General features: G+C 49.4%; 2 protein-coding genes across 4 annotated transcripts in view; one reads left to right on the forward strand and one right to left on the reverse strand.

Annotated features, from left to right (window-relative positions):
• The window catches only part of A3GALT2 (alpha 1,3-galactosyltransferase 2), a 32990-nt gene extending 19419 nt beyond the window's left edge, over nt 1–13571 (forward strand). Inside the window, exons 2-5 of the mRNA XM_077150408.1 lie at nt 8289–8372; nt 8582–8671; nt 8948–9085; nt 10350–13571. Coding sequence (XP_077006523.1) covers nt 8289–8372; nt 8582–8671; nt 8948–9085; nt 10350–11037 — 1000 coding nt within the window. The 3' untranslated portion in view covers nt 11038–13571. The remainder of the gene's footprint in view (nt 1–8288; nt 8373–8581; nt 8672–8947; nt 9086–10349) is intronic.
• A 2866-nt stretch (nt 13572–16437) lies between these two features.
• ZNF362 (zinc finger protein 362) overlaps nt 16438–27801 on the reverse strand; it is a 38443-nt gene continuing 27079 nt past the window's right edge. For 2 of the 3 annotated variants that reach the window (XM_077150409.1, XM_077150410.1), the window contains 4 exons: nt 23245–23352; nt 22662–22740; nt 22371–22529; nt 16438–18271 (listed from right to left, as the gene is read on the reverse strand). In XM_077150409.1, coding sequence (XP_077006524.1) covers nt 18155–18271; nt 22371–22529; nt 22662–22740; nt 23245–23352 — 463 coding nt within the window. In that variant the 3' untranslated portion in view covers nt 16438–18154. The remainder of the gene's footprint in view (nt 18272–22370; nt 22530–22661; nt 22741–23244; nt 23353–27801) is intronic. The other variant, XM_077150411.1, reaches the window with a different exon arrangement.

The raw sequence follows: 27801 nt of genomic DNA on the forward strand, positions 1-27801 counted from the left end.
CATTACGTAGTTGTGTATTCATCACCATGATCATTTTTAGAATATTTGCATTACTCCAAAAAAAGAAAGAAAAAAAGAAAAAACTAATACATCCCATACCCTTTACCCCTCCCTCCCATCGACCATTTGTATTACAATCTACCCAAATTGTTTTTCCGCTTATACCTCCCCCCAACTATTTATTTTTTTACATATCTGTCCATACCCTGGATAAACGTTTCCCTTTTTTTAAAGTGGCTACTAAAAATTTTTTAATTACAAACATGGCTCGCAGTTTTTATTTCTACTGCACAGCGCTATTCTAGATCTTTTCCTACACATTTATAAAATACAGATCAACATGTCTGCCTACACCCCGAAATACAGGTGTGGCGTTCTTCCTGCCCCACCCCCACCGCTGCCCCTAAAGTGAGATCAGCCTCTACATATGGTTCCATTATTTATATTAGGATCGCTTTCCAGAGAGTGCAAATAAATCTACCTCTTTTTTTTTTGATGGCCCTGCTTGTTGTCCACTGTGTGAATATGCATAATTCATTCATCCAATCCCCTCCTGATAATGTGAAGGTAGTCTGTATCCATTTGCCTTCTCAAACTGCTACAAGAACATCCCTGTATTCCTGCTCATGTAGCCTGGATTCCCAGAGGTGAGAAAACGGGATTAGGGGGTGTGAGCACTTTTAAATTGACGGCTGAGACCAGACAGTTGGACCAGATTTTGAAAGCTTCATAGGCAGTGCTAAGGGAGGTAGCCTTGTTCTCTAGTCATTAGGAAGCCAGAAAACAACTTGGCTTTTCTCTAAATTGCTCTTTGTATTTTTCCTTCATTAAAAAAGCAATATAAGCACATTAAAGACAACTGGGGGGTGGGGAGGAAGGAAAACCTACTATAATCTCATCACTGGAGCATAACCACTTAGGTTTGTTCTTTTAGTCTTACTTGCTGGTGCATGTTTTTATTTTCACTAAATTGTAATCATAATGTGCATTGATCTGGGATCCTGTTTTTTTCATTTAACGTTCCTGCGTAAGCATTCTTCCATGTTATGGCAGAGTCTTCATAACAGATTGATTTTGCCTGTCCCTTTGGCCAGACATGAGGGGACTTTTTCAGCAATATCTGAGTGGCTCAGATAATGCCTCTCCCTGTGACCTGAAGCCACCTTCTCCGTGGATGTTTTCCAGCCGGTTTTCAACCCAGCTCAAGTCTCCCTGGTGTAAAAGAAAAAGACACAAAACAAATACCCAATCCATCCCATGCCCCTCCCCCGCCTCCCCTTCCAGGTACTATTCTTTTGGAAAGAGCTGTCTAACCCCTGCCTCCACCTCTGCACCTGCCCTCACTCCTGCCCCTTGAGAACCTGACATCCTCCCTCGGTATCCTTCCCTTCCCCACGGGCCCCCTTGGGGCCTGGACCCTGGCCTCTTCTTCCTCTGTGTTCTCTCCCCAAGGCGGGGGCCCATCACTCCCATGACATCTGGCGAACCGGAAAACTCTCTCCTGAGCCTGCCTGCCCTCTACGCTCCAGCCCCCTGGCCCAGTCCAGACACACGGAGCCCATCACCCAGCCCTGGCCAACTATTCATTCGCCACGTCCTGCCATCCACCTCCTTGGCAGTCCTTCACCATCTCCCCTTCCCCACACCCTGACTCACGCCCCCACCAGCTTCCATGGGTTGGCGCCCTGGCTCCAACTCCTTTCCCTCCTATGTCCAGGCTCAATGGTTGAGCGCAAGTACCTCCTTCAAAAGAAAATCTGGTGACAGTCCCTGGAGGATAGGCTTTCTATGGCTCCCCATGGGCCTCGAGGCAAAGTCCAAACCCGTGGGCCCTCGGTGATGTGGCCTTGGCTCACCCCTGCAGACTCTGCTCACTCCCTCCCCATCTACACTCTGCACTCCCCCCACACAGTGACTTGCAGCCCCATCCCATCCCAAGGTTTCGCTCACCAACCAACTTTTGCACATCATTTCCTTTTTGTGGACCTCCCTTCCTGCTCCACTGCCTTCTTTGCCTGACTAACCTCTAACTCTTTAGGTCCTAGCTTAGAGGTCACCTCCAGGAAGTCTTCCTGCTTGCCTCCCCAACCGCCAACCTCAGGCGCCACTCTCCAATCTGCCCGTGTGGCATCTTGTATTTATACTAATCAAAGCCTTTGCCGCCATGCTATGTTTCATTCACCTGTTTTCTGTCTGTCTCCCCACCTTCCCCACACATGTCTTCCTGACTCCACTCCCTGCAGACAAGATCTGTGTCTCCTTCACCTCTCAATCCCTGGCCTACCACAGTGCTTGCCTCTGAGTCTGTACCCAATAACTCTATGATGAATGCACAAATGACTAGAGATATGAACATCTTGGTGCATGGACTTTTTTCCTACAGAAGATTATCTGTTTTGAACAAATTTCCACAAGCGGGGGTGACTGCATCAAAGAGGATGAAAATGAAAGCTTTCAATTCCTATAGCTATGCAGCTTTCCAAAAAGGCTATGGCAATTTATACTCCCCCCAGCAAGCATAGGAGTGCCTATCTCGCTGTATTCTTGCACCTTGCCTATTTTCATTTATTTTTTTAAGTGTTTATTTAATAGGCAAAACATCCTTGCTCTAATTTGCATGTCTCTGATTACGAAGGAGAATGAACAGTTTCCCATGTGTTTGCTTACTAAATGCATTTCTTCTCTGAGGACTGAGCTGTCCGTGTGTCGAGGAAATGGTTAAGGCAGGCTGGCTGCGGCAAGTGACCTGCACCCTGGGAAGTGACCTACAGTGCAGGGGTGGGGTGTGTATGGCTGGGATGGTCCTGGTAATAGATGAGCAGGTCAGGATTACTGGGGGGGGGGGGGGGGGGTTGCAATGAGGAAGGGGTGGGGCGAAGAGGGGGTGAGGCCAAGGAGGCCAAGTCTGCACAGTCCCAGGACGGACAGGAAAGGAGAGGGAGGGGTCAGGGTGCAGCCAGGTTTCTGGCTTGGTGGCGCCATGTGGTAAAAGGGTGCACCCACGGATACACACCTACACAGGCCATGGCACGCCCTGTTCCCAGAGCTTTTCAGTAGTCAGAGCCGCAGGCGCACGGGTGAGTGGGCAGGAAGAAAAGGCAGGGCAGGGGGATCTGGTGCAGGTGGGCTTCTGGAAGGAAACCGTGGGGAGGCCAGATTTTGGAAGGATTTGTGGGGCAGGAAATGGGGCTGGGGCGGTGGTGGTTTTGCCCAGAGGAGGATGAGCATCTGTTCAGGAAGAAGGGAAATAACACAAGCAATAGCAATATAATAAACAACAGCTGATACGTACTGAGCTGCGCCTTGTTCTAAGTGCTTGGTAGGTATTAACTCGAGGTCTACGATAGCCCTTCAAGGTATTTTATTATCCCCATTTTATAGATGAAGAGACTGAAGCTCAAAGAGGCCCATAACCCTGCCAGAGTCAGAGTGCTACCAAGTGGCAGGGCAGGGATTCAAACCCAGGCCATCTGGCTCCAGCGCTGGTGACTCTTCTCCATTGTGGGCCCTAACTGGAGAACCAGGAGTAAACACAGCGTGGGGGGCGACCTCCCAGGGGGAGCTTATTTACATTCTCAATATTTTGGATGCTTCCTGGAAGGCATCCCACCATGGGCAAATCCCAAGCCCACCTCCTCTGAGCCAGGAAGGGGCCACTGAGTTCTACAGGGGACTCCTCGGTGACGTGAGCCGCCATGGGTGCATTCTCCCTACCCCAGGCAGCCCTCACCACCACCTGGCAACTTACCTCTAGGTCCCAGAGAGCTCCCAACTTCCAGTCACCCAGGTACAAGCTCCCCTGCAGCCTCTCGCATTCTTTCCTGGCCAAAGTCATCCCCCACCCCTCCCCCCAGGCTAAGCACCCCGACCTCTAAGGTTACTGTCCCCCAAATCTGCCCCAAGTCTATGTTCTGCAGCATGGCTGGGAAAAACAAAGGTTTGAAATCTAAATGCTCACCAGAAGGGGCTTGGGTAGGCAAATCGCCCTATTTCCAATCAGCAGCATCTTGGGCAGCTGGAAAATAGAGGGAAGAAGCTCTCTAAGCACTGAGCTGGGATAACCTTGAAGATATAAGGCTCAATGAAAAACACAAGGTACGGAACAGCATGGCTGCTGTGCTACCATTTCAGCACGGAGGGGGGTGCTGATACAAGGATGGGTACGGAACAGCCCGTCCTCCCAGCGTGGGTCCCTGGTCCAGGTGCCTAAGGGAGCAAAGAAGCCCTTTTGCACATACTAGGAGCTGGCCCAACCTCGGTGGTGGTGGCTTGAGGGACTCGTCATCCCAGAACTTGCCCTGAGTGTAGAAGGCAGGTCACAGAGCTCTAAGGAAGAGCACACGCTGTGGGAGAGCAGTCAGGTCGTGCTGCCTGAGGCAGGGCATTGCTGGCTGCAGGACACCCAGTGCAGCGCCCAGGACCGTAAGGAAACTGTTTCCTAGGGAAGTGGGGACATCCGGAACTGGGGGTGGGGGTGGGGGTGGGGGACGTAGAATTCCTAGGGCCACAGGTATGCTCAAGATAAGAGGAATGTGCTGAAAAGATCAAGATGGCCTATACTTTAGCCTGGAGCTATTCTCCAAACTTATTGTATGGATAAGCCCTGAAGGAAAGTACTCCTTCAGGTCAATCTTCAAAGACTGGAAAAGGTGTTTTTCTTTTATTCTTCTTCTTTTTTTTTTTTCTGTTAGCTCCTGGCATTCAAGGGAAACTATCATAATTCTAGTTGGATACAAGCTTAAAGAACAGATACCTCTGAGTCTAAATTCTACCTATAACACACTAAAATATCAAAATGTTCAGGTTTCAACAAAAGATTACAAAACATACAAAGAAATAGGAAGTGATGACTCAGGCTAAGGAGAACAAAGCATTAGAACTATCACCAAGGAAGACCAGACATGGGGCATGCTAGACAAAGACTTTTAAAAAAATGGTCCTAATGAGATTTTGTTGGTTTGTCCAGAGCGATGCCCCGATGAATCCCAGAGTGATTCAATCAGTGAGTGGAAAAGTATCTGCAAAGCCCCCTTCGGGGAATGGTGAGAGTGGGGAGAAATTCAACTTTCCCAAGTTGAATTCTTGATATTCTCACAAGCAGTGTGGACAACCAAAGCTATAAGCTGAGCCCCCAGTCTTGGGGTTTGGTCATATGAAACTTAACCCCACAAAGGATAGGTCAAGTCTACTTAAAATTTAGGCCTAAGAGTCACCCCCAAGAGAGCCTCTTTTGTTGCTCAGATGTGGCCTCTCTCTCCAGCCAACATGATGAGCAGTCTCACCACCCTCCCCCTCTCTGCGTGGGACATGACTCCCAGGGGTGTGGACCTTCCTGGCAACGTGGGACAGAGATGCTGGAATGAGCTGAGACTCAGCATCAAGGGATTGAGAAAAACCCTAGAATGAGCTGAGAATTAACATCAAGGGATTGAGAGAACCTTCTTGACCAAAAGGGGGAAGAGTGAAATGAGACTAAATGTCAATGGCTGAGAGATTCCAAACAGAGTGGAGAGGTTTTCCTGGAGGTTATCCTTACGCATTAAGTAGATATCACCTTGTTGTTCAAGATGTAGCGGAGAGGCTGGAGGGAATTGCCTGAAAATGTAGAGCTGTGTTCCAGTAGCCATGTTTCTTGATGATGACTGAATAATGATATAGCTTTCACAATGTGACTGTGTGATTGTGAAAACCTTGTGTCTGATGCTCCTTTTATCTACCTTGTCAACAGACGAGTAGAACATATGGAATAAAAATAAATAATAGGGGGAACAAATGTTAAAATAAATTTAGTTTGAAATGCTAGTGATAAATGAAAGCGAGGGGTAAGGGGTATGGTATGCATAATCTTTTTTTTCTCTGTTATCGTTTTATTTCTTTTTCTGTTGTCTTTTTATTTCTTTTTCTAAATGGATGCAAATGTTCTAAGAAATGATGAATATGCAACTATGTGATGATATTAAGATATACTAATTATATATGTAGAATGGAATGATATCTTAATGTTTTGTTTGTTGTTAATTTTTTTAATTAATAAATAAAATTTTTTAAAAATCAGCACAGAAAATAAAGACAAAAAGCAAATAAATAATAGGAGAGGAAAAAAAAAAGGTCCTAAATATGTTCAAAGAGCTAAAGGAAACATGAACAAAGAATTAAAGGAAATCAAGAAAGCAATAGATGAACACAAAGAGAATATCAATAGAGAGATGGAAATTATGTGAAGCAACCAAACAGAGCTGAAGACCACAGTAACAGAAATTAAACACCCTAGATGGGTTCAACAGCACGTGGGAGCTGGCAGAAGAAAGAGTCAGTGAACCTGAAGATAAGACAATGGAAATGATCCAATTTGAGGAACAGAAAGATGTAAAGAATGAAGAAAAGCAAACAGAGCCTGAGGAACCCTTGAGGCACCATCAAATGTCCCATATACTTATTGTAGAAGCCCCAGAAAAAGAGAGAAAGAGAGGGGCAGAGAGAATGCTCAAAGAAATAATGGCTGAAAACTTCCCATATTTAATGAAAGATATGAATATACACATCTGAGATGCTTAATAAACTCCAAAACAGGACAAACCCAAAAAGACCCAGCCAGTATTTGCTACAATCAAACTGCCGAAGGCCAAAGATAGAGAATTCTGAAAGCTGCAAGAGAGAAGCATTGGAAACCACGGAGGCAAGAAGGCAATGGAAAGTGTGATTAAAGTGCTGAAAGCAAAAAATTTGCCAACTAAGAATTCTATATCTGGCAAAACTATCTTTTGAAAATGAGAGAGGGATTAAGATGTTCCCAGATAAACAAAAGCTTAGGGACTTTGTCACCACTAGATCAGCCCCACTAGAAATGCTAAAGGGAATTCTGCAGGTTGAAAGGAAAGGACTCCTCAATTGGCTGAGGCCACGTGATGAAATAAAGATCTCGAAAGATAATGGCCTGGATAGACATAAATAAGGCAGCATTTTATTTTTGGTTTGTTACTCAACTTTTTGCTTCCTACAGGATGTAAAAAGCAAATGCATAAAATGTAATAATAAACTAATCTTTGGGACTCATAATGTGTGTGTGTATATATATATACACATATATTTATATATGTGCGTATATATATACATATATAAATATGTAACTGGTGATAAGACTTACATAAAGATGGAGGACAGAGGGGTATAGGAATATGGTTTATATATGCTATTGACATTAAGTTGGAATCAAAGCAAGGGAGGCTGTTACAGATTTAAGATATTAAAATTTAAGATCCATGGTAACCACAAAGAAAATATCAGAGAATATGCAAACTCACAGAGACAGAAAGTACGGTAAAGGCTACTAGGGGTGGGGGTGGGGCAGGGCAATGGAGAGTTTATGCAAAATGAGTGTAGGGTTTCTGTTCAGGGTGAAGGAAAAGTTCTAGTAATGGATGGTAGAGAGGCTACCACATCACTGTAAATGTGCTTAATCCCACCGAGTGGTATGCTTGGGGGGGGTTGGGATAGGAAGATTGATGTTGTATATATATGTTTCAAAGAAAGAAAGAGGGGGAGAGAGAGAAAAAGAAAAAGGAAGGAAGGAAGGGAGGGAAACCAGAGTTAATGACAATTATACACAACCTATGATACTGCATGGAATCTAATAATGTAGGAGAAAAAAACGCAAAAGGACACTATTGGGACATAAGAAAAATGGGAATATAGAATGTAAACTTTATCTCAACATTAAAATTTTTGAACTTGACAACTGCACTTAAGGCGATTGCATAAGTGAATATCGTTGTTTGTAAGAAATGTACATGGAAGTATTGTGTGTTCAAGGAGCATGCTACGTACAAACTACTCTCAGATGTTCAGAAAATGACAGATAGACCGACAGACAGATGGGGGAGGACGGAAGAAAGGGAGGAACGAAGAGCAAAGGTGGCAAATTTTATCATTGGTGGATCTTGGTCACCCGGGGGGCAGGGTAGAGTTATGTTGGAGTTCTGTGAATGGGGCTTATATTATTTTTGCAATTGCCCTGCGAGTTTGAAATTATTTCAAAATAAAAAGTTAAGAAAACAAAGAAGAAGAATGTGTGTGTGTGTGTGTGTGTGTGTGTGTTTGCTACCATACCAAGGACCTGGGTGGCTGGGAACAGGAAAGACTTTTCATTGCTTATCCTCTTTTGTACCTTTGAATGTCATTATCTTATGAATAGAATATATTATTCTTTTTTTTAAAGAAACTTTTAAATTACATAAATAATTCCGCATACACATATAAATGAGTTCCTGATCCCCCGCCCCCTTGTCCAGGGCCAAGAAGAGGAACTTCTGGCAGCTGATTCTACTTGCCTTTGGCCTTTTAGGCCCACTCCTGTACATGCTGCCTGCAGTCAGGTACAGCCCCTTTCCCCAGCATTCAAAGTGGGTCCACCAGTGGGTTAAGACCATAGCGATCTACTTTCCAAGAACCTATTTTGAAGGATGGAGGGTGGTGGCCATCTCAGGCTGGGCAAGTCCTTGTGGGCTCTTCCTCCTTGTAAGGAGCAAAGCAAGAGTGCTCCTGAGGCTAGCCGATGGCCCTCACTGCTGCCCCCACCGCACAGGCATCTGGAAGTCCTCATCCCTATGGGCATCTGCCCTTTGGCCACAAAGCCTCTGCTGAGAGACAACTTCTCGGGGCACCTGCATCTCTGGTAAGGAGCTACCATCCCTCCCACTCTGAGAAGGCCCATCTACCCTACAGAGCTCTGCCCACTGTCCCTGCCCCGCCACCCCTCAGCCCACACCTGGCAGAGCCCTGGCTGCAGCCCCATCAGGGTGAGTATCTCCTAGTCCTAGGAGGGAGGGGCTGCTCAGGGACAGGGACTGGGCCTGTTCCACCTCTGGGTCCCCCGCGGGAAGGTGGCAATGAGCAGGCACCAAGTGGGTGGGTGAATGCACCTGTCTTCCCCACCCCCTGCCTTTCCCAGGGCCCGGCCTGAAGTCCTGACCTGCACCTCCTGGGGGGCCCCCATTATTTGGGATGGCACCTTCGACCCAGATTTGGCTCAGCAAGAGACCACACAGCAGAACCTCACCATTGGGCTAACTGTCTTTGCTGTAGGCAGGTAAGGCCTGGGCAGAGGAGGGATTCTGTGCACCCAGGGAGCAGGAGGGGCGGGCATGTGATGTAGAGGTTGGGGGTGGAGCACACCATTCCCCCTTGCCAAGGGATCTCAAGGTGAAGCAGGAAGCAAAGACAGCTCCCCTTGTCCCAGGCTCCAGGGTGGAGGCAGGTTCAGCGTCCCCTGCCTCGCCCCAAGGACACCGAACACCACAGAGCTCAACCAGCTCAGGCATCCAGGGACTCAGAATTCCTAGAGGGAATCTGCCTAGCGGCTGGGGCTGGTCCACCTGGAGGTCCTGAGACCTAGAATACAAACTTCCAAGGTTCTCTGAGTCCAATGCCCTGGAATTCTAAGCCATCTGAATTCTCTGGTTTCCCACAGTTCCATGAGAAACAGAGCAAGTGTGTGTAAAGGTACAGGCTTGGACACCAGGCTGGGTTCAAATTTGGGCTCTATCTACCGGGAATACTTATGCAAGTTACTAAAGCTCTTTGTGATTTAGTGTACTCATCTGAATAAGATAACAAATTGAGGGTTAAATGAGACAATCGATACATATAGGCTTAGAATAGGATCTGCCGCATGATAAATGTTCAAAAATATTAGGTTTTAGTGTTAGTATTTTAAAACCGTGGAATCCCAGGGTTCTGTGTCTAACATTCCAAGCGTTCTGGTTATCTACGTAAGGAATTATCCCAAACTTAATGACTTAAAACAACAATGCATTATAATTATAGCTCAGGGTTTTGTGGGTTTGTTATTTAGACAGGGTCCAGCAGGAAGGGCTCCTCTCGGCTCCGAGAGTCTGGGTCTCAACTGGGGTGGCTGTAACTCCTGCAGGCTGGTGGCACCACCCTCTCTCCACACAGCCTCACTACACATGCCTACTCGCTAGTAGGGCATCACAGTCCTGGAACTTCTTAAGGCTCAGAGCTCTAAAGACACCAAGCTAAGGCCGCCAGTCCTCCTGAGGGCATCACTTCCTTGGTATTTTATTGCTCAAAGCAGTCCATGTTCAAGGAGAGGTCACAGATCCCCACAAGCCCAGGGCAGGAGTGGCTAAGACTCCGCAGCCGCCTTTAATGCACCCCGCCCAGGCAGAAAGGCTCTAGGCTTCGAGAATTCTGGAGTCCAGGGGTTGAGGCTGTAGGATGACAAAAAGTGGTGTGCGAAGGTCTAGGAAGCACAGACCGGGGGAAGCCCCGGTCCGTGGGGGGAGTCGCCTTCGGGCTGACTTTGGTCCGCCGCCCGCCCCACCCGGCAGGTACCTGGAGAAGTACCTGGAGCGCTTCCTGGAGACGGCGGAGCGGCACTTCATGGTGGGCCAGCGCGTGGTGTACTACGTGTTCACCGAGCGCCCGGCCGCCGTGCCCCGCGTGGCGCTGGGCCCGGGCCGCCGGCTGCGCGTGCAGCGCGTGGCCCGCGAGCGGCGCTGGCAGGACGTGTCTATGCAGCGCATGCACTCGCTGCACGAGGCGCTGGGCGGGCGGCTGGGCCGCGAGGCGCACTTCGTGTTCTGCATGGACGTGGACCAGCACTTCAGCGGCGCCTTCGGGCCCGAGGCGCTGGCCGAGTCGGTGGCGCAGCTGCACGCCTGGCACTATCACTGGCCGCGGTGGCTGCTGCCGTTCGAGCGCGACGCGCGCTCCGCCGCTGCGCTGGCGCCGGGAGACGGCGACTTCTACTACCACGCGGCGGTGTTCGGGGGCAGCGTGGCGGCGCTGCGCGAGCTGACCGCACACTGCGTGCGGGGCCTGCGGCGGGACCGCGCGCGCGGCCTCGAGGCGCGCTGGCAGGACGAGAGCCACCTCAACAAGTACTTCTGGCTGCACAAGCCCGCCAAGGTGCTGTCGCCCGAGTTCTGCTGGTGCCCGGAGATCGGCTCGCGCGCCGAGATCCGCCATCCGCGCTTGCTCTGGGCGCCCAAGGAGTACGCCCTGCTGCGTGACTAGCGACCCGCCCGGAGCGGGCGCCCCAAGGACCTGGGAGCCAGGGACGGGCGTCAACCTGGTTCCTCGACCTCCTCCTCCCGGGGATCCACCCAGCCCCTGCCAGTCAGGGCATCCTCGGCACCAGGAAGGTGTAGAGTGGGAGTGACGGGAAGGAAAGATTGTGAGGCCCTTCTGGAAGCAACTTTGGGGAGCGAATGGATGAAGAAAGCTCTCCCCCGCCAGTGTGTGTTGAGCGGGGTGAGTTGGGGGCAGATCCTGACTGACTCTTGGGTTGGAGAGGAGATCCCCTTGTCCCACTTTCAACAGTGCCTGCAACAGTGCCTCAGGCAAACAGCATCTGTTACTTACTTAACTCATCTGATGTCTCCTGAAGGGATGTTTTAGTCCCCTCACCCCACTCCTTTTTTATTTATATTAAGAAACTGAAGCACAAGGAGGGAACATAATTGGCAAAAGACAGAGGCTCTAACTTTGAGTCCTTAAGGATGTCAGCAGTTGGAGAGCCAGTACTAACCCCTGAGGCTAAACAGAGCCCCCTCAAGGCATGAGCCTCAGGGAAATGCGAGTAGCAGGGGGTCACCTCTTTGCCCTTTTACCTGCACCATGTTTAAGCATAAAGAGTGTATAGATATTTAAGTAACATTCCAATAAAATAATTCATTCTAATATTTGTCCTTTATGGCCCTTTCTCCTAGAAACTCAAAGTCCACAAAAATGCTATCTCCTACCATCAGGGCTGGCCTCAGCCACAGCACCTGGGGAGGTAAGTTTCCTCCACCATCTCTGCTGTCTAGATTCCACATCCTCAGTAGGGAAAAACTCAGGCTCTGAGTGGGAGCATGGAGCCATTGGGCTCTCCAGGAAGGGTGGTCACAGAGCCAAGGAGATAAGGAAGGGAACTACTGCAAGCCCCTGAGATACTGTCTGGCAGGAGGGAAAACTGAGGCCCTGAAAGAGTGGGATTTCACTCTAGGCCTCCTGAATCCTTTATGTAGTGTTCTCATAAACCTTGCATTTCTAACAGCCTCCATTGCTCCCAGATAAGGAAGCAATTTCTGGCCCAATTTTGATGATTTTTACTATATGAAAAGGTTTACAGGCAGCTTCAGTTATTGGTGACATAAAATAAAAGCTCTCAGGTCCTTTAATCCTGTATAGCATAATGTAATGTCTAGATACAGCCTAGAGTATATTAAGCAAATAATCCAAAAGTATTGACAAAGTCCCTTGAGGGATGGGAGAAAAAATATGGAACTATTAAACTTTACTATCATGAAACCCCTGATACTGTGTCAAACTTTAGGGACATCCAAATCAATAGACCATGCCCTTGATCTTTCAATAGTAATTTGAATTGTCTTAGTGCTTCTTACCTCAACTAGGCTGGCAAACATCAGGAGGTCTTACTCTTGTGAAGCTTATGTAGGAAGTGGAGAAGCTTTGTCTACTTATAGGCATGCCTAAAAGTTACTTCTGGAGGACTCTTTTGTTGCTCAGATGTGGCCCTACTCTCTCTAAGCCCAACTCTGCAAGTGAAATCATTGCCCTTCCCCCTACATGGGACATGACATCCAGGGCTGAAAGTGTCCCTGGTGACGTGGGAGATGGCACCGTGGGATCAACAATTCCATCCTGACCAAAAGGGGGGAAAGAAGTGTAACTTATAAAGTATCAGCAGCAGAGAGAGTTCAAGTAGAGTCAAGAGGCTACTCTGGATGTTGCTCCTATGCAAGCTTCAGGTAGACCTTGCTACCTATCATAACCTGCCAAACCCCAACCAGGACCATTTCAGCCAATCCTAAAGAACACCTAGGGCAATATATAAGATTCCACAAGGGTTCCATGCACTAGTGTAACTTTCCAGAAACCTACAACCTCCAGATGGGTCCCTGGACCAGATAAGTTCTGAAACCTAGAGGGCCCAGCCTCTTCAGAACATCAGATAGTTCCATCTCCCTACCTCATATTAGTGACAGCCTCTTCCAACATGAAAAAGTTAGAATGGCCATAGTCCAAACACCCCTAAAGAGAGGGATGGAAAGATCAAAGGTGATGATAGAATTATACAGAGAAGTAGGATTTAACGAGTGAATATGATTGCTAAATCATTAAATTGGTATCTCTTTTAGTCACCAGTATCTTAGAGCAGCTAGAAGTGAAAACCTAAAATTGTGGAATTGTAACCCATGTCAAACTCTGAAATACAACTGATTGTGGTGCTGTGCTTTCAAATTTATTGCTTTGTGTGTGTGTGTATATATGTTATTATTCACAAAAAATAAAGAAAAAAGTCGATTGTGGTGATAAAAAAATATTTAAGCCTTCTAGCATCCTATATTCTGGAGCAGCTACAAGGAAAAATCTAAGAGGATGGTCTGGTAGCCCATGACAAACCCTGGAATCTGTCCAGTAACTACCTGCTGAAGAGTGCTTTGAAAACTATTGCTTTTTTATTTCTTGCTTTGTATATATGTTATACTATACGATGAAAGACTAAAAAAAAAAAAAAGAAAAAGCTCTCTGGCTCTTTCAACAGTAATTTGAATTGTCTCAGTGCCTCTTACCTAAACTGGACTGGCAAACACCAGGAGGCCTTTTGGACTCTGTATTACAAATAAGGATAAACCAGGAGTGCCTAGGAACAGATTATGGCTTCATGACTAGAGGGCCTACACAGCTCCTCCTCTGATGGGAAAATATTTGTACTCCAATTTATCCTGCAACATTCCCTGAACTGCACACACACTGAACCTGTTGACCCCTGAGCCACTGAAGACCTGAGCGCTAGCCAGTAAGCTCTGGATGCGAATCTTGGATCCTCTTTTAGCTCAGTGTGTGGCTGTGAATGAGTACCTTATATTCCCTGAGCCTCAGTTTTCTCATATGTAAAATGGGGCTCAAATGCAGGGGGTCATTGAGGTGCTTCATAAAACAACTTGCCTTCTCCTTTTCCCTGCCTTTCCCTTCTCAAGCAAGTTCAAGGAGAGCAAAGGATGTGTCAAAGAATGGTCATTTCCTGTTTTAAAAGGGAATAAATGGCACAGTCATGGGTTTCCAGGTCCTGAGCTGGGGGCAGCCTGGTGCTGTTGATGACTCTTTCCTAAAAAGGGAGAGGGGCTCAAGGAGGGACAGGATAGAGCAAGATGGTGCGACCTTTTGGGGATGGTTCACCCAGGGAGCCCAGAGGAACCCAGAGACCTCAGGAGGGGGTGGGGCAGTGGAGGGGGTTGGGACTGAAGCAGAAATCGAAGAAGAGGGACAAAGGTCTTTCCGCAGCCACCTCCTTAGCCTGTGTACTTCTGTGTCAACACTGTCTTTGGTCCCTCTGTCAGAGGACTGTGGCACTCACGCACTCACCAGGTGAGCAGGTGAAAAGCAGATTCCCAGGTCCCTCAATACCACTGCTCCATGCAAAGTCTGCACCTGTCCCTGCCTCCCCACCCTGCCATGCCCACTCAGGTGCTGCCCCCACAGATATCCAAACATCACCTGTCTTAGCAATCTTTGATCATGAGAAACATAGATCAGGCCTAAGCCAATAAAAAGAGCAATTACATTTATTGGGTTTTATGGGTTTTTCCTATTTGTCACACACAGTTCTAAGCATCTGAAAGGTACTGATTCATTTACTCCTCACATCCAACCTATAAATTGGTTATTTCCCCCATTTCTCAGATAAGGAAAATCAGGCAAACAAAGTTTGAGTAACTTACCTGGTACCACACAACTAGCAACTTAAAATTCACTGATGGGAGGACAGACTGAAAGTCAAGAGCTGAGGTTGCCCCAGACTCTCATTCTCTTCTGCCCATCTCTGCTTCTCTGCCTCCATTGTCCTTCTGCTTGTGTCTAGCCCAGCACAGTCACCCCTGCCCCCAGTAGACAAGGTTCTCCAGTTCTGGTGCCCACCATCTCCTGACGAGTTCCTAATTCGTGGAATAGCAAATCTGATGAGTCAGCTCCATTAAGTGGTGTGCTGGTGAATGTTTAGCCACTGGCTCTTCGAGGAAAAAGAGAGCCCTGATTGGTAGTGTCTGCCAGTTTCCAAGCTACTCACAGTCACCAAATGTGGAACTGGGAAGGGGGGTGTACCATCTGCTTTCCTGAGCATACCACACCACACACCACACCATGCCACGCCACGCCACTCCATGGACAGGTCGATGAACTGAGTCCTAGGTCAGGTGTCCACCCCTGGCCAACCAGCTATGGTGAGGATAAGATCACGTGGTATTATATGGCTGCCAGAGCCCATCCCTTCAATACACAGGGGACTAAGGAAGGTCAATTTCAAAGGAAAACATGATGCCTATGAGATTATTCAAAACATGCTGGTTCTTGGCCACCCCCTAAACACACCCCAGTTTCCTTTTGGGGAGATGTACTTCAGATAGTAGGGTTCACCCACTGCCCCAGGCTGAGCATGAGCTCTAGGCCTAAGCCAAACCACACGTCATATTCTATTAACAGTGATTGGTTCAAGAATAGTATCCGACCTAATCAGAACCAGGAAGGCCCAATTAGACTTTTGCTGGGGTTTCTGGGAGAAAGGCAGGGCCTTGCCTGCTGGAAACACGGGGGCTGAGGCTAGAGCTGCTGGCTGCATAGGAGCCCAAGGACAAAACTGAGGACACAGTCAAGTGGAGATCTGGAGATACATTTGTGCCCAGAAGCTGTCCTGTTTTATGAGCCAATAAACTCCAAATACAAGTTTTCTATCACTTGCAACCAACTCTGGACACATAAAGACCGTGAGGACTCAGGGAAGGACGTGTATTCTCCATAGGTGAGCTCCAGGGTCACTCTGGCTGATCACCTCTGTCTTTCCCAAGATGCCTTGCCCAGGGCCAGACTTGATCAACTTCTGGGGAATTTATCCTACATTTCCCTCCCACACAATCAAAAAATTTGCCCCCAGGAAAAAAAATACATGTGAGGGAAGCTTCTTGCTCACTGCCTTCCCCAATCACTGGAACAGCATCCACAATTCAGAGCATCCACAATGGACCCCAGACATGAGTAGGGTTGACTGGACATGGCCACCCCTCTGACAGCAGGGGCAGTGAATGTTATTGGAGGAGCCGGTACATCAAAGAGGCTTCAGGATCAGACAGACCAGGGTCAAATTTATGTCACTGTCACTTAATTGCAGCATGATCCCTCAGCAAAACAAACAAAAAAACTCTCCCTGGTTTGCAATTACTTGGTAGGGGAGTTGTGAAGTAACCAACTTAAAGAACTTAGTTCAGCACCTGGCACAAGGCAGGCTCACAGCAAGGGGGCAAGTCCTCCTCCCCCCTGGCCTGGGCTTGGGGGGGGCACGGGGGAGGGGAGAGGAGCAGTGGAAAGGTGCCCCCCAGCCCCACCCTCGCACAGATCACACCACACACCACCGCCACCCGGGTGCAGGTACAGTTTATTCTTCACAACAGAGAAATACAAAGAGCAGAGGGTTTGTAATTCCTTTGTTTCTTGCCCCTTTTAGTGTCTTTCCCCCACATGTGATTTTTGTTTTTTTGCTCCCCACCCCCTTTTTTTAAAATATAATGCAAACTTCTGTCCTGAAGTGTCTGAGGGTCACCTGCCCTCACCTCCCTGCCACCAAGATGCAGACCGAGAAGCCAACAGACTGTTTTCTCTTTTTTAATAAGATAGCTAGTTCTAAATACGGTGGCCTGGAGGTCCCATAGAAAAAAGCAAAAGGGTGTTAACAGTATGTATAACAGCGTATTTACAGGATAACATCATGCGGACAAAAAGCTACAATACTGAGTATCAGACGACGCCAAGTCAAACAAAGGGCAGGGGTGGGGGCAGAGAACCCCATGGGAAAAGAAACCCCAGGAAACGTTAAACTGGTAAATCAATGGCGAGTTAAGGCTTAAAAAGTGTATAAAAATAACACAGTTAATATTCAAAACGGAACTCCAGATACAGAATATATAGATGAGTTTCTGTCTAGTTTTCTTTTCTTTTTTTTTTTCCGGGGGGATGTAGGGGGCTTCTCCGGGCTCTGTACATGGTTCCTATATACATGGACACGCATGGCTTTCAGATTGGGGTGTGTCTGTGGGGGCTGGGGATTGGGTCTGCTCCTGGGACCCTTCTCCCCAAGGATCCCTTCCCTGCCGAGGGGCCTAGGGCTGGGGCTGGGGGATCCCCCCTCCATGGCAGGGAAGACTAATAGCCCCTTCTCGGGCACTGCCCCCATCTGGAGGAAATTCTGGAGAGGGGTTCTCGCCCCAGGCCCACTCCCTCCCTTGTCCCCCTTGCCCACAGTCTGGGATGGCGGGAGAGGTAGCCGATTGGTTTCCTGGCCAGCACCGAGGTAGACGGGGGTGGTCTTCAGGGCAGCAGGGAGCCAGGTCTTACCTGGCCCAGCCCACCCCATTTCTCTGGGCCTGCTGCCCAGCCCAGCCCAGCCCGTCGCCGCACCCTTTGGTCCTGCAAATCTCCTGGCCCCTCCCTTGTTGCCACCTCCTGAAGACCGGGTAGCTCTGGTGGCCGCCTCATTCCTTTGCTCAGTGATGCCTGGGGCATAGCTTGAGAGGTGCAAGCTGGACACCCAGGGGTGAGGGGCTCACTCCACCTGCTTCCTGCCCCTTCCCACATGGAAGCCCCTTTTGCAGTTCAGAAACCCAGGCCTGAGCCTTTCCTCAAGACTTGAGGCCGTGGCAAGAAAAGGTCCCACGCTGCCCTCTGGTTCTCTGTGTCCATCTGTCTGATTCTTTTAATTTCTCGGTCTTAGCAGCACCAACTTCTTGGCCAATAAATATCTTTTTTGATTCTTCCAAAAAAAACTTAGAACGAAAAAACAAAAACAAAAAACAGTGAAGAAAGTGAAGGGTAGGGAACAAAAAGAAAATTCAACAGAGAGGTTCAAAGTGCTCCGAGATCGTCTTTGGATGCCACCAAAACAGTCCAGAATCTTGCAGTTGGCCTGGTTGCCCCAGGAGCCGGGCCAGGCAGGGCTTCAGCGGCCCAGGCCTTCTGGAAGGTCAGGAAGGTCATGAGAGAGCTCAGCTGTTCCTAGAGGGCCACTGGAAGGAGCCGGGCCCTGGTGCTGCCTGGGTCCATGTCTGCCAGTGGGCCGGGCAGTGCGGCGCATGGGGTAGGCTCAGATGAGGGAGATTCGCACCGGGATCCCGGGGGACTCCGTCCTCTGCGGTGAGTGGTGGCTCACCAGGTGCTCCACCACCGTGTGTTTGGACATGTGCTTCATCAGGTAGGTCTCCTGTAGGCAGGGAAGGACATACAGAACTTGTAAGACTGGCAAGGGATGCAATGAGCCTGCAGCTTCCACAAGTGAGCCACAGGAGACCCCTTGCTAGGAGGGCCCGCTGGTGGGGGACAGACACAGCTGGCGTGGGTGGGGGAGAGGGTCTGATGGGCAGGGGGCGTTGGTTCCAGGGACGGCGCATCACCTCCATGGGGTGCTGGCTCACTTGCCAGAGTCCAAGCCCAAGGCATGTTGGCTGGAGAACTGGTGGGCGCCAGGCTAGCAGCGCAGAGTTGCCCACCGGCGAACTCCCTATGGCCAGACCAGCAGCCGTTCAGCAACTCGCTGTCCCGGGGTGTGCTGGCTGAACCCCAGCCCTGCCTGGTGGGTCACACAGCTCCCCACATCTGGCTGATGCTGACAGTAGGAGCCAGGCATAGGCCTGGGTTTGAACTGGGTTCTTCCATTTCTTACTGGTGGAACCTTGGGTGAGCCCTCTCACTCCTCTGAGCCTCAGTTTCCTCCCCATAAGTGGGAATGGTGAAGGAACAACCTCAAGGGGTTGCTATGGTGATGGTGGGTAATGCCCTTAACATAAAGTTAAGGGTGGAGGGGATCACTCTGACCTCAGCCTCTCCATCCCCACGTGAGTCTCCCTGTGGGAGGCGGCGGGCCTGTGCACATGTTGAGTCTGGAAAACTGGGCATGCTTGTCCCTTGAGCCCCCCACAGACTCTGCTAAGTCTGGCCTCAGACCCCCAGGACTCGGTGGGCTAGGCGGCCCCGAGGTATACCTGCTGGCCTACAAAGCCTCGTGCACAGCAGCGCCCTTTCACTTGTTTTTTTTTTTGGTAACACAGGTGGCCACTCCTTGACCTGACACCCCAGTCTGCTCAGGATGTGGCAGAGGAAGCCCCCAAATGTGGTGGCCACAGGCTAGTCAGCAACACCAGTGGGAAGCGAGGAACAAAACCCAAACTGCGAAACTACAGGACAAACAACTGGATTTCTTTCGCAAATAAATGGCAAAGGAGGAAAAAAAAAAAAAAGCAAGAGAGAGGGAAACCTTTAAATTAAAAGACACACTGACCAAGTGCAATATAGGAAACTTAACTGGATTTTTATTAAAAAATAAAATGATGGCATTTGTGAGCCAAATCGAAATATGAACACTGACTGGGTACTTGATGTTAAGGACTAACGGTAGGCTATTTTAGGTATTATAAAGGTACTGTGGATATGTTACAAATATCGGAAGTCCTTATCTTTAAAGATACTGACTGAAATGTTTACAGATGAAATAGTAGGTCCAGGTTTCAAAAAGTTGGGATATGGATGGAGGCAGGATTGGCTGATGATGGTTTTGAGGGTGGGTGGGTACATGGGCACTTGCTATCCTATTCTTTTATTTATTAAAGTAGTTTAAGAATTACTTTTAAAGACTAGTCTATTAAAATGTAGGAAAAAAACTGTGGTAATTAAAAAACTTATTTGATCTTTGATTTCTTTTTTAAAAAAAATTAAAGTTACAGATTTTCAAAAAAATCATGCACACGAGTAAAATACAGAATTTCCATATTTGTTAATTCTTCTTCTTTTTGTCTATAGAACCAGGCCGCAGCCTCCCAGAGGCTGGAAAGGTTGGCGTTGAGAAGCACAGTCCCAAGACTACTTAAAATTAGGCGTAAGAGTCACCCCCAGAGAACCTCTTTTGTTGCTCAGATGTGGCCTCTCTAAATCAACTTGGCAGGTGAACTCACTGTCTTTCACCTTATGTGGGACATGACTCCCAGGGGTGTAAATCTCCCTGGCAACATGGGTCAGAAATTCAGGTATAAGCTGGGACCTAGCATCGAGAGACTCAGAAAGCCTTCTTGATGAAAAGGGGGAAGAGAGACATGAGAGTAAATAAAGTGTCAGTGGCTGAGAGATTTCAAACAGAGTCGAGGGGTTATCCTGGAGGTTATTCTTACGCATTATATAGATATCCCTTTTTAGTTTATGGTGTATTGGAGTGGCTGGAGGGAAGTACCTGAAACTGTTTGAGCTGTGTTCCAGTAGCCTTGATTCTCGAAGATGATTGTATAACAATATAGCTTTTACAATGTGACTGTGTGATTGTGAAAACCTTGTGTCTAATGCTCCTTTTATCTAGGGTATGGACAGATGAGTAAAAAATATGGACAAAAAAATAAACAAATAATAGGGGGGACAAAGGGTAAAATAAACTGACTACCCAATGAGAAGAAGGGGTAAGGGGTATGGTATGGATGAGTTTTATCTTTTTATTTATTTTCCTGGAGTGATGCAAATGTTCTAAAAAATGATTGTGTTGATGAGCACACAACTAGGTGATATTGTGAGCCACTGATAGCGCACCATGTATGAAAGGTTTGTGTGTGAAGATTTATCAATAAAAATGTTTTTTTTTTTAAAGCAGCAGCAGCACAGCCTCAGCGCTGTCCTCTCCTCTAACAGTGTAGGGGGTGTGGAGAACTTGAGGCCTGGAGGGTGGTGGGGACTGGCCAGGGTCTCTGGAGATCCCCCACTTCCCACTTCAGGCCCTCATTCCCATAGGTTCTGTCCTCTCGGGTTCTCAGCTCTCCTCTGCCTCTTAAACTGCAGGGAAGGATAAACGTCACATTCTCAGCCCTCAGCAAGCAGCAGCCCTGGCCGGCACCTAACACACTGACGACCACCCCACGCGCAATTCATGCAGCCAGAGTGGTCTTTCACCAACACCCTCTCCAATGGCCCCCTGCCCGTGGCTTCCCATTACACCTAGAAAAATATCTAAACTCCCTGACAGGGACCCAGCGCCCATGGGCTCTAGTTTTCTTTCAGTTCCTTGAGTATAACAAGTTCGCTCCACCTCAGGGGATTTGCACTCACAGTTCCCCTATGTGGAAGGTTCTTTCCCCACTTTTTGCTCCACAGCTTCATGCAATTGTCATTTCCTCAGGTGGCCTACCTGGACCCATCTTCCTTCCCCATCTATATTTCATTCCCCCTGCAGCTGTCTTGCAAAATCTTTTCCTTCATCCAAGTGGTTCCCAACTGGAGGCGAGTTTGCCTGCCAGGGTCCATCCAGCAAAGCATGGACACACTTCGGGCTGTCACAAGCAGGGAAGGGGGTTGCCACTGGCACTTAGGTGGCAGAGGCCAAGGATGCTGCTACACGTCCTACAGTGCACAGAGGAGCAGGGAGCCCGAAACATCAGCACGTGCCGAGGCTGAGAAACCCTGCTTGATAGCAATCACCACAATCTGTCATTACATATTTGTTTGTATCGATACTTGTCTGATACCTGTTCTCCTCCAGTAGACTCCAACCTCCCTAGGGGCAAAGAGTACATCCATTTGGGTCATCCTGACTTCCAAATGCCTGGCACAAGTGTTCAGTAAACACACAGCAAATCAACAACTGTCATAGCTCAGATTTATTAGGCACTGACTCTGCCAGCCAGCAGCCCTAAGCGATAAGGACTCTTATCTCCCCATTTTACAGATGAGGAAATTGAGGCTCAGTGATTTCTGTACTGGATATATCTCCTCATGGATAAACAGAAGATTTGCTTACCCAGGGGTGTACACACAAGCGACTCACCTGGGTTCCCTCTTCTGGATGCTGAAAGGCCTTAGTTTGGGTATAGGCCCACCCGGGGGCAGGGGGCTGGACAACATGACCTTTCTGGCACTGTCCAGGTGTTTCCTGAGAGATGAAGGGTGGCTCTGGGCCAAGTCACTGTGACTTCTTGTGGCCAAAAAGGCGGTTGCAGCTTCCCCAGCATTGGGAAGGCGCTTCTCCCTCCCTAGATCTGGAGAGGAGGGTCCAGGCTCCCCACTCCAGCCTCATGTATTCCAGGGCCTAGGAACCCAGACAACAGGCAGGCAAGGCTCTGGGAGCTCAGCCAGAACTGGGAAGCAGAGGCCCTGGGTACAAGCCCTGCTCTGCCATCACTGTGACCTGGGGAGTCACTTTCCCTCTCTGGCCTCAGTTTCCTAATCTGGAAAATGGGGCGAGTGAGAACAGCTCTGAGGAGGAGGAAGCTGAGGCCCAGGGAGAGGAAGAGGGTCCTGCAGAGACCCCAGGCATTGGTGCCGCTGGCACTCACCGAGGTGTAGGCCCGCCCGCACATGCTGCAGCAGTAGGCCTTGGCGTGCTTGATGGCGTGGGCCGAGAGGTGGATCTGCAGGGAAGCGGAGTCCGAGTAGGCCCGGTAGCAGTTGGGACACTTGTAGGGCTTGTCCTTGTTGTGCTGGCGCTGGTGAGACTGTGGGGGAGCACAGCAAGGGATCATGAGATGGGCTGGGCTCCCCCAGCCCCACCCCCTTCTTAGGCTCCCTGGGGAGGGCGGAGCAAGCTGTGCACCTGGCAGGCAGGAGGCAGGCAGGCAGGCACTCACCTGGAGATTGGAGAGCTGAGTGAAAGCCTTTTCGCAGCCAGGATGTGGGCACTTGTAGGGTCTGTCACCTGTATGGATTCTGCAATGGGCAGCCCAATGAGGCAGAGGTGCCTGACAGACCCCCATAGGCCAGTGCCAGCCCCCAAACCCTCAGTTGGACTGGGCCACCCCTCCGGCCCCCAAGCCTCCCAGTCTCTACTCCACGCCTTCTCCCCAGGGGGCAAGGGTGAGCTCTAGGGAAGAGCTGGGGACTTCAAAGGCCACCTCTTTCCCCCTTCCTTCTTGTACACTTTACTACCATGCCTGTAACCAGAGCCTCCCTGCTCCCCAAAGGTCCCTGCTGAACCCAACTCACCACCAGAACCCACTCAGAAACCCAGCCCAGGCCACTGGCTAGTCCTGGGGGACTCTGCCCTTTTCATCTAAGAGACCCATCCTGCAGACCACCCACTGAAAAGACCACCGAATCACAGCTCTGTCACCCTGCCCACCCTGCCTCTTTCCCTTAGGAGGAGATATTTCCCTCTAACTGATTCCATTTCCTGTCTCCTCCCCATGTCAGGTAAGTGTCCATGATGCCTACATGGTCACCCCAGCCGCTGAAAGAATGCAGGACAGCTTGGCCCTGAAGCTCAGCCACTCTGGTCCTTCCTGCAAGCCCCTCCTGTCCCCCCAGGTGGATCCTTTGGGGCTGACAAGAGAGCAGAAAGAGGGTGGTTTTGGAGTCTCCCACTCCTGGGTTGTCTTCCTGGCTCCACAATTTTACTAGCTGCATGACCCTGGACAAATCACTGAGCCTCAATTTCCTCATCTGCAAAACAGGTATATAAACACAGTATCTACCTCACTGGGCTTTGTGACGATTAGGCTATCTAACACACATGAAGAGCTTAGTCTAGTATTGGCACAAAGTCAGCACTCAATAAATGTTTGCCCAAATTATCAGTATTCACTCATTCAACATTTGTCACAGGCACCGCGTAACACACTTGGAAGCTATCGGTGAACAAAACAGACAAAAAACACTGCCTCGGGGAAAACAAACAAAAGAAGTCAGTCACAGAAGGTGGTAAGTGCTGTGAGTAAAAAGAGAACAGGGTGAGCGGAGGGGGGTGCAATTTTAAATAGGGTGACCAGGGTGGGGCCTCATCGGAGCCGCCACCTTTGGAATTTTCTGTTCAATTCTGCATTACAATCTGTGCTTGTCGGACAGTCCAGGTGAGAAAGGACCAAGACCGGTGGCTGTGGGCTGAGCTCAGGGGCCGGGTACCCCCTCCTCTCCACACTCAGACCTCCCCACTGTCACTCTGGGCCTGCCTTTAATCAGCTGTCCTAGCAAAGCCACTGTGCCAAGCAGGCAGGTGACAAAATGCCAGCTGGGCCCGAACCTCCTTTGCCTAATTTGCCAAAGAGCATTAAGTGAAGAGAGAATCCACATTTGGTTAAACCGTGGCCTCTACAGCCTTGCACTACCCCAGCCCATCTTGCTGCCCTCCAGCCCATCCTGATGACTTGCACCCAATGGCCCACGCGGCCGGAGGGCCCCTCTGGCCAGGCCTGGTGACGGACTTAAGGATGTCAGGTTGAAGGAAAAACACCCCCTGGTGTCAATAAGCCAGCAAGTTTGGCCGCCCACTGTAAACACCGATAAAATCCAAACTCCTTAGCAGGCCCTGCGGTCTAGCCTCGCCTCCCTGCTCTCAGGCACCTCCGTCCTGGCCACAGAGAACTATTTCTTTGCTGCCACACCTGTGCCCCATGTGCCCCACTGTCCTCAGCACGGGAGGTCACCCCTTCTCTGCCCACTCAATGCTGGCCCATTCCCCGCCCCCCCGCCCCATGCAAGCAGCAGGGCTCTTCCCAGACTGCCCTGAGCACAATCACCAACCTGCACCCTGGGGGCTCCTGGAGCCCCTCACCCACCTCACCCCAGCACTGATGCCTCTGGATCCTCGGGGGCTGCCTGTGCATCCTTCTCTCCTAGGCGGGCCCAGCTCACAGACTATCACTAAGTGCTCTGCCCGCCTTATAGGCCATCTGGGCCAGCTCCATCCAATGCTGGATCCTTTCCGCCCCTTCCCCGAGGAGGGGCCCAGGGGTCTCCAGCACATTCATTTGTTCTGCTTTAAACCCATGACATCCAGCCAGAGTCCCTCCCTATTCCTGCCCCCAAGCTCCAGCCCCACAGCCTCCCACCAGCTCCTCTCAGCAGATGAAGCTCTGTCCTCCCTCGAGCCCTTTATCAAGAAGTTCCCTCTACCAGGAACACATCTCCGGCAGCTACTACCTTGCTTATACCCACACTCCTTCTACTCTCAGCATAAAAGCCCTTCATGGGGGCAGCCTTCCCCGACCCCCCAACACCCCCCCCAGGCCAGGACAGACACCCCCTGCTTCCAGGCCCCCGAGCACCACAGACCCCATTCCCAGAGCTCCCCTCACTGGTACTTATCCTGTCAATGTCCGGTCACTGTTTTCTTGGCTGCCCTCCCCGCGGGGTGGGAACTCCCTTGGTGTCACTCGCCACTATCACCCCCACGCCTGGCACTGGCTTAGCACAGAGAGGGCTCGATAAATAGTTGAAGAAGGAATGAAGGAAAGTGACTTCTTTCCCTTAGAAGTCAGTCACTGGTTGCAACGTAATAAAAAAACTTCCCGACCTGAGGTGTATTTCACTAGTGTTTGTTGACTGACTGATTGACCGTCTTCCAGGGACTTCAGGTCCTTCCTCAGGGACCCAGCCAAGCCCTCCAAATCAGAAAACTCCCCCTCTGGCCTCCTACCATCCAAGCCTCCACCCTGGACTCTCAGCCTCAGGCTTGGGGATCCTCTGGCCTATGCCTCACAGCCCTGCCCAGCAGCCTCCACTGTCTCTCTCTTTCCAGGATGGGTCCACACTCCCTGCCCCAGCATTCAAGGCACACATCTTCTGGCCTCAGTTTCCAAAGCCTCCTCCTCTGCCACTGCTCTCCGAGCCTGGCAGGACATGTTACCAAGCTCCCCCAATACACACGCAGGCAAGTCCCCCCAGCAAGCCTCTGAGCCTTTGCTCATGCCATTCCCTGCCGGGAAAGCCCACTTCCTTCTCGGACTGGTGAGTGCTCAGGGACCCTCTGATACCTAGGCCAGGTGACCAACCTCCCCACCCCTACCCCCATACTTCTCTCTTTTGGGGGAGTTTCTGTCCCTGCCAGTCTCCCAGGTTGTGGTGGGAGTCCTCTGGGCCCAGGGCTACATCTGACTGCTGACTTGCCCCAGTGTGTGTATGTGTGTGTGTGTGTGTGTGTGTGTGTCACCCACTGTGTGTGTGTGTGTGTCGCCCACTGTGTGTGTGTGTGTGTCACCCACTGTGTGTGTGTGTGTGTGTGTGTGTGTGTGTGTGTGTGTGTGTGTGTGTGTGTGTGTGTGTGTGTGTGTGTGTGTGTGTGTGTGTGACCCACTGGGCCAGCTCAGAAAGAGCTGCAGGGAGCGACTGAACCCACTGATGACCTCCACACCCGGCCCCACAGCTCTGAATCTCAAGTCAGGTCCAGGCTCTCAATCCTAAGGTTAGGATCCTCTCTGTGTAGGAATCCTCCCACTAGGGGAGCACCCAACCCTGCTCCCACATCTGCGGAGATGGGGAACTCACTACCGATTCCAAGCAGCTGTTTCCCATAGGCAGCTCATGAAAGCTGAGCTGAGTCCCTGAACAGCCATCAGCTGTCCCAGCTCCACCCTGGAGGCCCCAAAGACTCGCTCTGCCCCTTGCCTGGCACCTCCATCCCCACGTGAGCTTCTCATCCCCAGCTTAACATCCCCAGACCCTTCCTTATTTCTGAGGCATGGGCTGCTCCAACGACTTCCACTTCTGCCACCTCTCAGCTAAGTGACCTTGGGCAAGTGACTTCTCCTCCCTGAGCCCCAGTATTCTCATCCCTAAAACGCAGATAATCATACCTGTAAGGCAGGGTGTTGTAAAGACTAAATGACCTCATGTAAAGGGTGGTCGGAAGATATTTTTGTAGCATTAGTTTTTTAATATAGTCATTTCTATTTAAGATAAGAAAAGTCATGTATGAAAAACAACAAAGAGGGAATTTATTCAACATTTAAATAAAAGTATTAAGAATTCATTATTTACCATTTCTCTTCTATTTCCTGAGTAAGAAACTATATTAAATGGAGTAGCTTCAGGCAGGTTGCACTTTGTAACTAAAATAATGGTGGATACACTAAAAGCTGACATCCGTTGAAATGATTCCCTCTCCATGGCACTTTTCAGATTTGTATCTCTTATGTAGAAATAAAAATTCACTGTGAACAAGGACTTAATAGGTGCTGAGTATATTAAAGTACCACTAACCAGCTAAGTGCATAGAGATCTTTGACTAGGATTAATTGTCGTTATCACAATTTCCATCAGACTTGAGAAAACAAAACCATACCTACCCCTGCCATAAATGATCATCATTCAGGTATATGACATCACATAGCCAGGAACATAAAAACAAAAACAAAACCACTTTTGTGGACAGGCAAACAAATCCAGAGTCCCTCTGTCTAGTATTCATTCCCCAAATCAATAAAACCTTGAACCCTTTCCTTTACATGACTAGCTCCCTTACAAAAGTTTTATCTCTGACTCTGGCAGCGACATGATCTGCAGGTATGGGACGAGCCTCTGTTCAAGACAGAAGACAGCACTGCTGTTTTCCCAACAGGAACAGATGCACTATAAATTTTGACGATCTTCTTCTTTAAAAAGATAAAAAGACAAACTACAAATTTCTCTTTTTCTTTAAATATATGTGATATTTATTATGAAGTCCAGACTTCCTGCAACATTTGGCAAGTTGCCTACCCTTCTTTACTCACTGTGTCTCCCTTTTTCAGCTGGAGAGCCCACCAAGATTTTCTAGATTCCCCATTGCCCAAAGGACTCCACTATTCAAAAAAGTGCAGCAGGCACTTCTTTCTCAGCATTCAGGGTGAATCTAGCTCAGCCCTGTGTCTAATTCTATCTCCATTAACTTGAACAAGGCTGGCACTGTTCTGAACATGACCTTATTTTATTCCATTCCTAACTGGTGTTGATGCTGATAAAATGTATTTGATTACATGGTCTGATTATTTAGTTCTCTGCCGAGGGGCCAACAAC

Source organism: Tamandua tetradactyla, chromosome 2 (genome assembly GCF_023851605.1).
Source record: "Tamandua tetradactyla isolate mTamTet1 chromosome 2, mTamTet1.pri, whole genome shotgun sequence".
Lineage (NCBI taxonomy): Eukaryota > Metazoa > Chordata > Mammalia > Pilosa > Myrmecophagidae > Tamandua > Tamandua tetradactyla.